The sequence below is a fragment of the Anser anser genome, assembly GCF_964211835.1.
Source record: "Anser anser genome assembly, chromosome: 4".
Lineage (NCBI taxonomy): Eukaryota > Metazoa > Chordata > Aves > Anseriformes > Anatidae > Anser > Anser anser.
In genome coordinates, this window is record NC_139724.1 from 9779341 (window position 1) to 9791365 (window position 12025).

The 12025-nt window shown below is 40.7% G+C and overlaps 2 protein-coding genes across 3 annotated transcripts in view; one reads left to right on the plus strand and one right to left on the minus strand.

The window, feature by feature from the left end:
* Positions 1 to 7378, plus strand: part of HPGDS (hematopoietic prostaglandin D synthase) — a 26864-nt gene extending 19486 nt beyond the window's left edge. Inside the window, exons 3-6 of the mRNA XM_083834800.1 lie at positions 1288 to 1380; positions 2738 to 2847; positions 6108 to 6206; positions 6749 to 7378. Coding sequence (XP_083690926.1) covers positions 1288 to 1380; positions 2738 to 2847; positions 6108 to 6206; positions 6749 to 6913 — 467 coding nt within the window. The 3' untranslated portion in view covers positions 6914 to 7378. The remainder of the gene's footprint in view (positions 1 to 1287; positions 1381 to 2737; positions 2848 to 6107; positions 6207 to 6748) is intronic.
* SMARCAD1 (SNF2 related chromatin remodeling ATPase with DExD box 1) overlaps positions 6749 to 12025 on the minus strand; it is a 45891-nt gene continuing 40614 nt past the window's right edge. For both annotated transcript variants that reach the window (XM_083834786.1, XM_083834787.1), the window contains 5 exons: positions 11833 to 12021; positions 11042 to 11160; positions 9900 to 10082; positions 9069 to 9178; positions 6749 to 8784 (listed from right to left, as the gene is read on the minus strand). In XM_083834786.1, the coding sequence (XP_083690912.1) occupies positions 8723 to 8784; positions 9069 to 9178; positions 9900 to 10082; positions 11042 to 11160; positions 11833 to 12021 (663 nt within the window). In that variant the 3' untranslated portion in view covers positions 6749 to 8722. The remainder of the gene's footprint in view (positions 8785 to 9068; positions 9179 to 9899; positions 10083 to 11041; positions 11161 to 11832; positions 12022 to 12025) is intronic.

Sequence of the window (12025 nt, forward strand, 5' to 3'; positions counted from 1 at the left end):
ATAATATAACATCCTTTGAAACACAGAGATTTAAAATTCTGCTGGGGAACAGCTGCAGGTTCCCACAAGTGGATTCCCACCAACCTAAAGGAGACAATTTCACATTGTTTTGCATGTGATGACATTCAGGAAAGCCCTGTACCTACAGTGCAATCAGAGAAATCTCCCACCCCATCAGACAACTCTGCTGGCATTCCTAAATTACAAGCTAACAAAGATTTTTGTAGTGACCAGAATAGGTGAGGGAACCAGAATAGATGTCTAGAGTGTGTTCCTTCCATGCTAGACATGATTTATTGGACCTTGAATTCTCTGCCACGTATCATATTGATGACCCCTGTAGTCACCTACTTCTCAATTTTTCCAGCTTTCCACGTATTTCCCAGCTTCAGCTTTGCTCCAAGGTTCCAGCCCCATTTGATAGCATGCTGGCCAAAATGTAGCACAACAGCAGCCCAAGTTATCACGTACATTATATTACTAAATTAATGGCTCAAAAATAAGATTTATTTCTTATATCAAACTCTTACACATATCCATCATGCCTGCTTAGTTTGCCTTCCTCTGTCTTTAATGTCTGGAGGCTTTTTCCCCATAACTGAGTTTTTATTTTGAATGCAAGCCAAGTCAAGTAGATTTTAATATCTTCTTAGTCTTTGTGGTTCAGTGTGAGATTTGTATTTGTTTCTCGGTGAGATAAGCTTTCACACCATCTGTGCTGGAGAACTGTCACATGAAATGACTCATCACAAGATAAGTTCAGAAATACAGATACTTCTCTGAATCACTGCTCTTGAATTTAAATCAACAGCAAGCAAAAAAGCAACTTTATAGTGTTGGCCCAATCTTGTATTTCATAGCTCAGCTGGATCCTGCACTACAAAATCTTCAGTAGTGCTTTGCCTAACCTTGACAGTCACTCTCCTGGGAAAGAGAAAGCAGGGAAGAAAAAGAAAAATAAGCCTCTACTGAAAAGTCTCCCTGCATAAAGAATTCAGGATATCTAGGGGCACATTCAGGCTTCGGAGCAGGAGGCTAGGAAATAGGAAATGCAATACTTGATTTCTACACTACAGCTGCCTTCTTGCATTGTGATCTGGTTACCTCCTTAACCTTACTTTTCTTCTTTTTAGACCATGTCTATAACATTTCCCTACAGAAATACTGTGAAACTCTTAAGTGCTCTAATAACGCTTTCCCTCCAAGGCTGAGAACGGTAAAAGTGCAACTGTTACAGACTCCCACTGCTAAGGGCTGTGATTAAATTTTATTTTTCCTCTCTCCAAGCTATCCCATTTGGAAAAATCCCTATTCTGGAAGTAGACGGAGTTATCATTCACCAGAGCCTGGCGATAGCAAGATACCTTGCCAGAGAATCAGGTAACATATTTGACAAATTTTTTGCCCTGTTCTGCACCAGCCTTTCATGTTTTGGAAAAAATACATCCAATCACAGCAAAAACAGAAGCAAACAGCTTGACAAGCCCAACCAGGCAGAAGGATTTCTGCAGGACACTGGAGCTGTATGACAAAATTTAGAGCCACTCAAATGTCACATAGAGAATAAAAAACAAACAAACAAAAAGCATGGTTCAAAGTAACAGTCTGAAGAATAAAGTGCTATGATGTTCAGTTGAAGTCACTTGGCAGAGCTTTGTATTTGCACCATAGGCATGTACATTTAGAGGAAAACTCACAAATAATCCCCCTTTACATCTGAGTTTCCCTCTACATTAAATGCCTGGGCTTTGATCTGACTTCCCCAGTGAACCAACTTTATTCTCCTGTCTCTGCATGACAGAAAACCTGTACCTGTGACTCCTTACGGCTTTCAGGGTAGTTTTCCACACAGCTAAACTTTGAGCTGTCGTGCTAACCAGGAAACACCAGAGTGAGGAACCTTTGAAAGCACTTGAGATTGTAACAGCCAGCAGACAGAGCACTCTGAAGCAGATTTAGGTAACTATTCTGTGCTGGCAGACAGATTAGATCAGATGGTGACTTCACTCATCTTTAAATACTACATGCTATGAAAGCACTCAACCGGCTAGATCAAGTGATATAAGACTCTTTAGTAACGTAAGTAATCAAAGAGAGTAGTCAGGGCTTGCTTTAGGTCAGCTAGCTGTCATTCAGACTCATCTGCAAAACTAGTCTGTTTGAAGGCAGATGTGTTGGTGGTGTGCTGAACGTCAGCAAACTGAAGACGGGCTGGGAAGTGCGTGCTATCTTTTTTTTTTTTTTAAAGTATTCTCAGTAAAGTGACACAACCTGCCTTTCAAAATGTTTCCAAAATATCCCATGTTTTCCATCTGAGGAAACAGGGAGAAGCACCCAGCACTATTCTCCAAAACGCTAGCACGACGTATTTTCACATGTCTAGCAATACCACTGCTGCCAATTTCCTCTCTCTCTGATATGATCTACTACTTGCAAGGGAAGAGAATGACGAGCTTCCATGTGGTAATATGAGGCAGCGAAAAATGATGGGAAAGTCTTCTTTCCACCCACACCACCTCCCTGCCAGTCTCCTATCAGGATGCTGATCTGGAACCGTGCTCCTTTTTGCGCTCCTTTTACAGTCAGAAGTTCCCACTTAAACATTCCCCTGATGGCTTTTCCCATCCGTCTGCAACAGAAGCATCCCTCTGGAAAATCAAGACCATGCTGCTTACGTGTCAGTGCAAAAAATAGATGATGATGCTGTAACCTCCCTTCTTACGCTTGCTTCACACAGGGCTGGCAGGTCAGACTCCCGTTGAACAGGCCCTGGCTGATGCTATTGTGGACACCATCGATGATTTCATGACACTTTTTCCGTGGGCAGAGAAAAATCAGGAGGTGAAAGTAAGACAATCGCTAATTTAAACAAAGATACCACTTAAGCCACAAATGTGTTAAAGCCACAAACGTGTTCCTGAGCAGCTCCTCTGGAAAAACAGAGGCATGCCAACCCTTGGGTCCATCACCTCAGCTCACCCCAACAAAGCTGAGCTGGAGGACATCTGTGGTTCTTCCTCAAGAGTAACCAAGCCAAGGTCTTCTGCTCCCACCTCCTCCTCCTCCACCTGATTTTCACTCCCAGTGGAAGCAGTGATAGGTCATCATTAGCCTCCCCTCCCTGGCTCACCTTAAACTGAGGATGCCAGTTTAAGGTGAACCAGGGAGGGGAGGCTGATGAGCACTTTGATATATATATATGTGTGTGTGTGTGTGTATACATATATATATATACACACACACATCAAAATGCTCTTCAGAGGGGCAAGACAGGACACTCCCATCCCAGCCAGCACTGTACTACCTGTATCCTGTCACAGACTAAGCTGAAATCTACTTCTGCTAACTCCGCAGGACTAACAGCTCCATCCCATCTACATTTTTTATTTCTACATCTTGATTTCTTCTTGACATTTAGCAAGTATCAGTCTTCAGTAAGTGCAGCTGCCAGGGACAAATGTTTTTCAGTTAATTACCAGAGTAGCGTAAAGCAGTGGGTGCTGCTGAAAAGGTGAGGCTCGTGCCCTCACATCCCTCGCTGTCACCACAGCCGTGCTCTTCAGACCTTCTAGGCCCCGCCACTGTCCTCTCTGGTGCTTCTGCAAATACCAATGCCAAGGGTAACGCATGGCCATGGATACTTTAACACAGTCACAGGCAAGTCTTACAGCACCTGGGGTTTTTGGTGTCTGTCTCTCGTGCTATAATCACTCACCAGAACTGCAAATGCAAGCCTGCAGATTTGTTGCTCGAGCGACAGGGCGATGGATGAGTTAACTCCAGCGCTGCACTGGTTATGCACAGCTCTGACCCCAGCAGACCACCCAACCCTTTTAGAAAAGTGGTGTAACAGCACACGTAACCATTAACCGCCAGTGCAGCCACCTCCCTCCAAACATTTCAGGCTGAGGGGGATATCGTATTATAGAAAGCGCGAAAGATAAAATGCTGACAAAAAAATAAATCGATGAAATTATATGACAGCGCTCTGAAATCTTGCAGAAGGAAAATGTATGCAGAAGTTTTAGTATTCAAAAATACCTATTACTTCATCGCCTAGTGACTTCTTGAAGTTTGCTAATGCAGGGAGGGAAGCTTTGACTCACGACTTTAAAGCAGCAGAGGAACAGCCACACTCCTGCTAACGGAGCAGGGCAGAAGCACGGCTGCCACAGGGCTGCTGTCCTGCTGTTCTGTCACGGGGAAGCTCTCGGCTGTGCCCCAGCTCGTCCCAAAGCATTGCTCCCACACACAGGCCCAGATCACGCCACCACCACTGAACGCAGAAGGGAGGAGAGGTCACAGGCAACCCTCGTGTGCCTGAGTGCACGTATGCTGCGAGAGTGTGTGGGGGGGCCAAAGATGATGTAAAACCTTGCTGTTCTGGGTGTTTCTGATATTTCTGGCACTATTAATGGTTCTCCCTTTCTCCTCCTGGGTCCGCTGCCACCACCTTGTGGTGGAAGTGCGGAGTACTGGAGACTCGTGAGCTAAAAAAATTTCAATAACTTATTTAAGTAACTTACACATGGCAAAGGAGAAAAGTCAGAAAATTTCCCTCTGTGACAGGAGGAACGCCTTTCTTTCTGACACAATTTGAGTGATGCGTTAGCGTACCTACCCAGTAGCAAGAAAAAAGGAAAGAAAATGTAAACCAGGCAAAGCAAAGTGAACATAGGTGGAAGGTGGAACAGATCACTGCTTACTGACTACAAGATATAATACAGTGTAATAATATATTCTTACATACCCACACATATTTTTGCAGGAGGTGGTTGTACTTAAAAAAAAAAAAAAAAAAAAAAGCTACAGCACAGCCTACAGCTATGACATTTCTGGACTGCAAACTTCTGGCTGTTACTTGCAGTAACATCACTCAGTTACTGAGCTCTAAGACAGCAGAAAGAGATGCCAAGACTTCAATCTGGTCTGCAGAAATAGTGGTTGTATTCCAGCCAGCATCTAGTCTGCTGCCTTTTCTAATTTTTATTCTTTCTTCATTAACCTGAATTTCAAAGCCGTTGAAATAACTGTTACTATACAGCAGTGCTTATTTAACCTATGTTGAGTGCATTCCTCCAAGAATAAGTCAAATATTAACTGCACAAACTGTACCACAGAGCAGACCAGATGATCACAGCAGATTGCAATCTCACTCGTTTCCACGCAGGTGGCCAGAGAAAAAGAGAAATCGTTCCTTCTCCCAGGGAAACAGTTAACTCTTTATGAGCGGCCTCAAAACTTTCTGCTAGGGTAAACAGCAGAGAAACACCACTGCTCAGTCTTATCCTGCATCCACTAACGTGCAAATAAGGCAGGTATCCTTCAATACAGACCTTAGCCTTCAATACCACATATTTTAAGCAACCCAAATCTCGTTGTGTGACAAAAATGGAGAATAACCCACTAACATAAATGATCAAAGATAAATCCAGCAAAAGCTCAAAAACCCGGTTGCATGCTTCACGTAAGAAGGGCTGGCAAAGACAAATAACTGGCCAAGATTTGACTGACAGCAGGAAAGACTTGGTTATGGGATTCTGGAAATTTGATAGCCTGTATAAGAAAAAAGCCCGTGAACTTCAGTCCCCAAAAAGTCCGGTTTTATAGCTCAACTCTTCACAGATCTAGTGCAGAGCTCCTGCCCTGTTACTATGTGTAGATAAGTAGCATCACCACACCTTGCCCCGTGGGAGCACTCAGCGTCTTGCCGTTAGCATTAAGGGAGCAACGGGCTTGTCCCATGGCTCACCAAGTCAGAGCCTGGGTGTTGGGGCATCTAACACACTTCACAGGTAATTACCTCAGTTTTCCTAAGCTGTACAGTGCCCCTTTGCTCATACTCAACTGACATTACACCTGCCTCTGCTTTTATTTATCTAAATAACTGCTATGTCTGCTTTATTAATCCTTACTTGGATGTTAACACATTACTTCCTCCGAAGAGAAACGGGGAATACCTTAAAATTTGGGCCAGACCAAATGATTCCACTGTCACCTTTTCCAGTTTTCTCTGTCCATCTTTCTCACAAGAAAGCCCCAAGAATTCAATTTTGCCGGCTGCCGTGCTTACCTATTGATGTGCATGTGCTTTGTTCTTCCCTCAGCAACAAGCATTTAATGACATCCTCACCAACAAAGCACCTGAATTATTGAAAGATTTGGATACTTTCCTGGGGGATAACAAATGGCTGGTGGGGAAATCTGTAAGTATTATTTTTATTTCTCCCTTTCCAACCAGACTGCCAGTAAAATGCAATTGTCGGCTATTGCTGAATTTCTGGATTTTAAGCCATCCCATGGTATCTTGTAAAAAAAATATGTATTTTTTCTTACTGATACACAATTGGTTGCTTAATTGCAAAGTGAATTTTGCTCATACCTTTAGAAAAGGCAAACCAGGACAGATTTGCATTTGCCAAACCAGTTTCCATGTTGACACAAAACTTTTTAAATGCCTTTGTACTAGTTAATAGAGATGTGAGTTTAGAATTCTGCTTAGAGTCACTGCTCAATTTAGTATATAAAAATAAGAAAAAAAAATCAAGTCCTTTCTACAAATACTAATTTGTATTTCTTAAGCTTTGCATTGTATCTAATTACTAGCTCTGTAGTCATAAACTTAAAGAAAAAAAGCTCAAAACAGATCAATTCATGCTTCATTTTTGTAGTTTGCAGAGACTATTAGTAGTCCCAGCTTTTGAGATTACCGATTAAAACTAACTGCATTCTCCCCCCTTTCCACCAGGTAACATGGGCCGATTTCTATTGGGATGTATGCAGTACAACACTTCTGTCCTGCAAACCTGACCTGGCAGACAAGTACCCCAGGCTTTTGGCTCTCAGGGACAGAGTGCAAGCACTTCCTGCTATTGCAGCCTGGATCCAGAAGAGACCAAAGACAATAATGTAGATCAGTTGTCCAGTAGAAAAACAAATTCATGTTTTGATTAAAACACTGCAAGCATCTTAAGTTATTAATTTAAGAATCATTTGAATTAATTTCATATGGGTATGCAATTCCAAATCAGAATCTATCACTTCTATTTTTGAGAGAATGCATCTAAAAAGCTGACTGAGCAGAGCCTGAGGTAGAGGTGTAGCTCCAGCCACCTTTCCCTCACTGCTAATAAAGCGTTTCATCAATCCAATTAATGTTCTGGGGGTTCTCAAAGGGAGGAGAAATGAATTTTATCAGACAGATGTAATCTCAACAATATGTTTAGCGTGTTTTTTTTTTGTTTGTTTGTTTGTTTTTTGACTTTCAGTGCTGGAGGAAACCAGAATAAAGGAGAGTAGAAATGTTTGGGAGGGTTAAGGACACAGCCAATACAAAGAGGAACTACCCACTTTGTCAATAAACTTCACGGTTCTCAAACACTTGTTGTTCCTGTTACACCATTACAAACAATGCAGCTGCCCAGCTGAGCCGTTGCCCACACCAGTACTAGTTCTCCAGCTGCAAAAACATTCAATTGCTCAGTATCTCTTCTAGTAAAGGCAACAAACAATGGTGGCAAGGGTGAAAACAGGTGTAGAACAAAACAAATGAATAAACAGTTTGTTCTCCCAGCAATGGGAAAAGCAGGTATGTGGTACTGCTAGCAACAGGGTGGGCTGTAGATGCAAGCAGTTTACCCAAACTCAAGGGGAGACAAGTGCTTGCAAGAGGACTCCACTGTCTGTTTTAAGTAGATAAACCGCAACAGACTTGGGTAATCCTCTGGGCTGCAAATGAACAATGCTGGGAAAGTGCTTCCCCTTACGCTTGCCTCCCCCCTCCCCCACTGTGTTATTTCATGTAATTATATAAGTGACATAAACCAAGAAGTTCAGAGATTAAACAGGTATTGGCAGAAATGAAAGCAAGGTCCAACTTAAGCAGACATGCGTATTCACATCTACCTGCTTTTGCAATTCCTTGCATTTTGTTGTAGCTCTTCACAGATTTTTCCTTCTTCAGCTTCCACTCTCTTCTTCAGCAATAGACTTCAGATTGCACTCTTGGTGGAGAGCTCTGTTTGGCAGTAACTATTTTTATAATCTATATTCTATCACAACTTTGATTCGAGTATAACGAATTATCTACTATATTATCTACTACTGGATAAAGCCACACCAGGTCAAACAGAGCATTCCAGCTCATTTTAAAGCTGCCTCCTGGATTACATGCAAGGGGACATAACATGCAAGTTTATCAAACCCCATCCCACAATAACCACAAAATGAAAACATTTTGTTAATCGATGGAATTTTATTTGAACAAATTGATACAAAACCAGTACAGTACATCAAGTAAACCAAAACAAGCAGAAACAGACTCGAGCATTGTCAAATAAGGCACATATAAAAAATCTACACGCATAATCCAGTGAAACAGACAGTCGTTTCATATATATATTTGGAGGTAGAAATAATTACAAAAATACTGACAAATCTTAAACAGTAGCAGATTTGTTAAAACAATTACTACTTAGGTCCCCATTTTGAAAAATGTCCTCTAAAATAACGTTTTTTCAGCATCTGATGTTGGCACATTTGTGCTATTTCTGTTTTCAAGCATCAGAAGAATGCTGTTGTGTTAAAAATTGTCAATACCATGAGGAATACAATGAAGAAACTATAAAAAGTTATAAATTTACATTATTGGTGACCATAAACTTTATGAACGAGTCCTTGGGGTACAACGTTACCTTTATTCCTTGAATTCCACATTTACATTTTAGAGGCCTAACGAGGCTTTTAATAACGTGGCTATATCTGCTGGAATGGTCCCTTCTTCTCCTGAAGGATAAAAACATGCATTAGTGTTTACATAAACAGACAAAAGTCTAGAATACCAAAACTGTAGAAAATCCTCACTTGTAAGCATCTAGCATTGACTTGTGTGTCAGATTCCAAGAGTACTTCCTGTCAAACTGCACAGTAAGTCAGCACAATACATCTTTCTAGTTTAATGTAAACCTAAATTGTCTTATCTTAATCACAGATCTTGTTTTTCAGAATAATATGTTTCAGTGATCTCCTTAACTCACTTAAGTGGACATAAATATGAGCAGGAGACTTACCCGAATCCGCTGCAGTCATATCTTGTTCTAACTTCAATTTCTGCTGGCTGATTTTGAGCATGGATTCTTCAATAGTCCCTTTACTGATCAGCTTTATGACTTTTACTTCTCTAAAAAGCATAAGATAGTATAAGTACATTGTAATAGTTTCTCTGGATTAGTGCAAATGGGAAGGACTCATGCCTTTGCTCAGGTAGCAGTGGTCTAAAAACAAGGTTGTTAAAGGGCAATACTAGAACTTCTAGTTTTTCTTTTTGGACCAGCTGTGCTCCGTACTTCCAGAGAACTTCTTCCCTCCTACACTCAGCCACCAGAAGGGTCTATGTGGTCACAAAAACCTGTGCTAATAGAAACAACTGAACTTTTCCTTGTCCCATACTACTGTTAAAATATCTGTTACTGAACACATTCTATTGCCCACAACAACTTATTCTTTAGTGAGGATTCTAAAGCAGATGATTGATTCACTTTACAGGACAGCGTAGCATTTTAGAGCTTTGATATCTTTGGAAGACGACAAAGAGCTTTGCCAACCACTTCCAAAGACTTCAGATCTGCATTGAAATACACCAGTTTCTAGCACCACAAATTTAAGTTATAGAGAATTTGATAAAGGAGTAGGATGCAGTTAAGGTTCGTTCTGTCTGCACCACTTAAATGTAAGACAATTACTGCTTAAGTACTCTTAACTGTGAGACAGTTATGCTCCCATGCAACCCAGAGCTGGTTTACGTAAGTCTCTGCTTGAAATGGAATTTTAAAATCAAAATATTGTCCTCCTTTGAGAGCTTGCCTCCAAGAAAAACAAACATTATAATTAAGAAGTCTTACCTTGTCTGACCTACTCTATGGCATCGATCTTCTGCTTGCTTATCATTGTATGGGTTGCAATCAATGTCATGAAGAATAACAACATTTGCTGAAGTCAGATTGATTCCCAAGCCACCAGCTTTGGTTGACAGGAGGAACACAAATATTCCCATATCTGTATTGAACTGATCTATCAGATGTATCCTACAGAACACAAGAACATTTGTATCAGGCCTTAGAAAAAAACAACCCTCTCACTCTTAAGTTGAAAGAGCAGAAGTTAAGTTAATGATCTCTTTAAAAGGAGGCCAGTGGTATTGCAAAGCAACTCAGAAGTACAGATGTTAGGCATAAAGGAAAAGGGTACCAACAATCCTCAGGTGTGACCAGAGAAACATACTTTGAGAGTGACAGCCTGATAGCAAAGAATGAAGTGAAGCTTGGACAAAAATTTTGGATTACCATCACGGAACACGATAAGCAATCTGGTGGAAGAAGGTGGGGAGGACTGAAGTATGCAAAACAAATAGATCTGTGGGGGACAGGACAGGAAAAGAATTCAGGTTCATGACTAACTGCACATGACAGAGAAAGAAAGGCAGAGATTTTAGCTGCAAGTGGGAAGTAACATCACAGCAAAAAAAAAATTGTTTTGTTTTGAAAGGAAAGAAAGAGCATCTCCAAAAAGTCACAGAATAGGGAAGAGTAGAAAACTATCACAGCTCAAATACAAGAAAACCACTGCAACCTTTTCAGCTGTTGAACAGGAGAACAAAGGAAAGGACAAAGGAAAGTCTGTCCTAAAGAAACAAAGGGCTTACCTGTCTACTTTAATAAACTATACTTCAAAGGAGTGTCTACAGTTGAGCTTTTGTTTCGTCATGCTGACACACAAGCAAATCAAAACATCTTTTACGGCTGAAGATGCAAGTTTTCCATTTGGATGTGCTACAATAGTAATCGGATCATCTAAACTCCCTTTTCAGCCTTACCCTAACGCAATCTGAAATTTAACATTAAACCCCGAACTAGAGTCATTTCCCAGCCACCACAGAACTCTATACATCAGAAAATCCAGGGTGTTATGTCACATCCTCGTACCACACATACATCCATTTCTTCACTCATCTTCAGTAAAACAACAACAAAAAAAAGTGACATACCTATCAGAAATGTGTGTTCTTCCATCCAACCTAATATACCTATGTTGCCAATGTTTTAGGAGAACTTCCAAGATATCCAGCATCATGGTAAACTGGCTAAACAACACAACTCTGTCACCCTGGAAATGACAAAGCAAAACAAAAGCTTTAAAACACTTGAATTACAGATGATGAACTAGAAATGATGTATTATTTGCGTAAAAAAAAGTGATTTTACTTACTTGCATTAAAGAAATGTTACATTTATGCCATTTTCCATAAAATACAGACCAGTGGCACCCTATTGCATCGAACAGATGCACAGCACACACTTGTGCAAATTCAAGACACTCTGAAATATTATGCTACATGCTTAGTTGCAGAATTAGCCAGTTTGAATCTGACTCACAGCAGTGACCTCTTTTGTTTACATTAAAACAACCACATATGCTGAGTCAGTGTAATACAGTCTTATTCAATTGCCAGAAGAAAGTCAGACTCAAATTTCACGGATGCGGAAATACTATCCATCGATACAGCAATTGTGTTAACTCAGAAGGAACCCTTGGAAAAATGGGAACTCTTATTTTGCTTCTGTAACTTTGTTGTTTATATAAATGCACAAGTAGTACTACACGTTACAAGTATTAAGTACTGTTCTGCAGTACTGCACACAATTTAAATCATTGTAATACTTGCCAGAAAAGCAACTGGCTTGCATATACAGCTACTTGTGAGCAGATGGTAACAGTTATTTAGAGATGGCCATTAGATGGACAGGAAAAGACGTTTCAGCCATTGGTAGTACAAACCTTCTCTTTCAGGTCAGACAGAATACGTTCCAGTGCTCTAAACTTTCCAGAATCCAAGATCTGATCCATGTCTAACTTGAAGTCACTGACATGAGAGTATTGCTTACAAAGCAAATGTAGTTCAAAATCTGTCATTACTGTCATATCTTCGAAGATGAGGTCAGGATTTGCATCACAATGTGTGGGTTCCTAT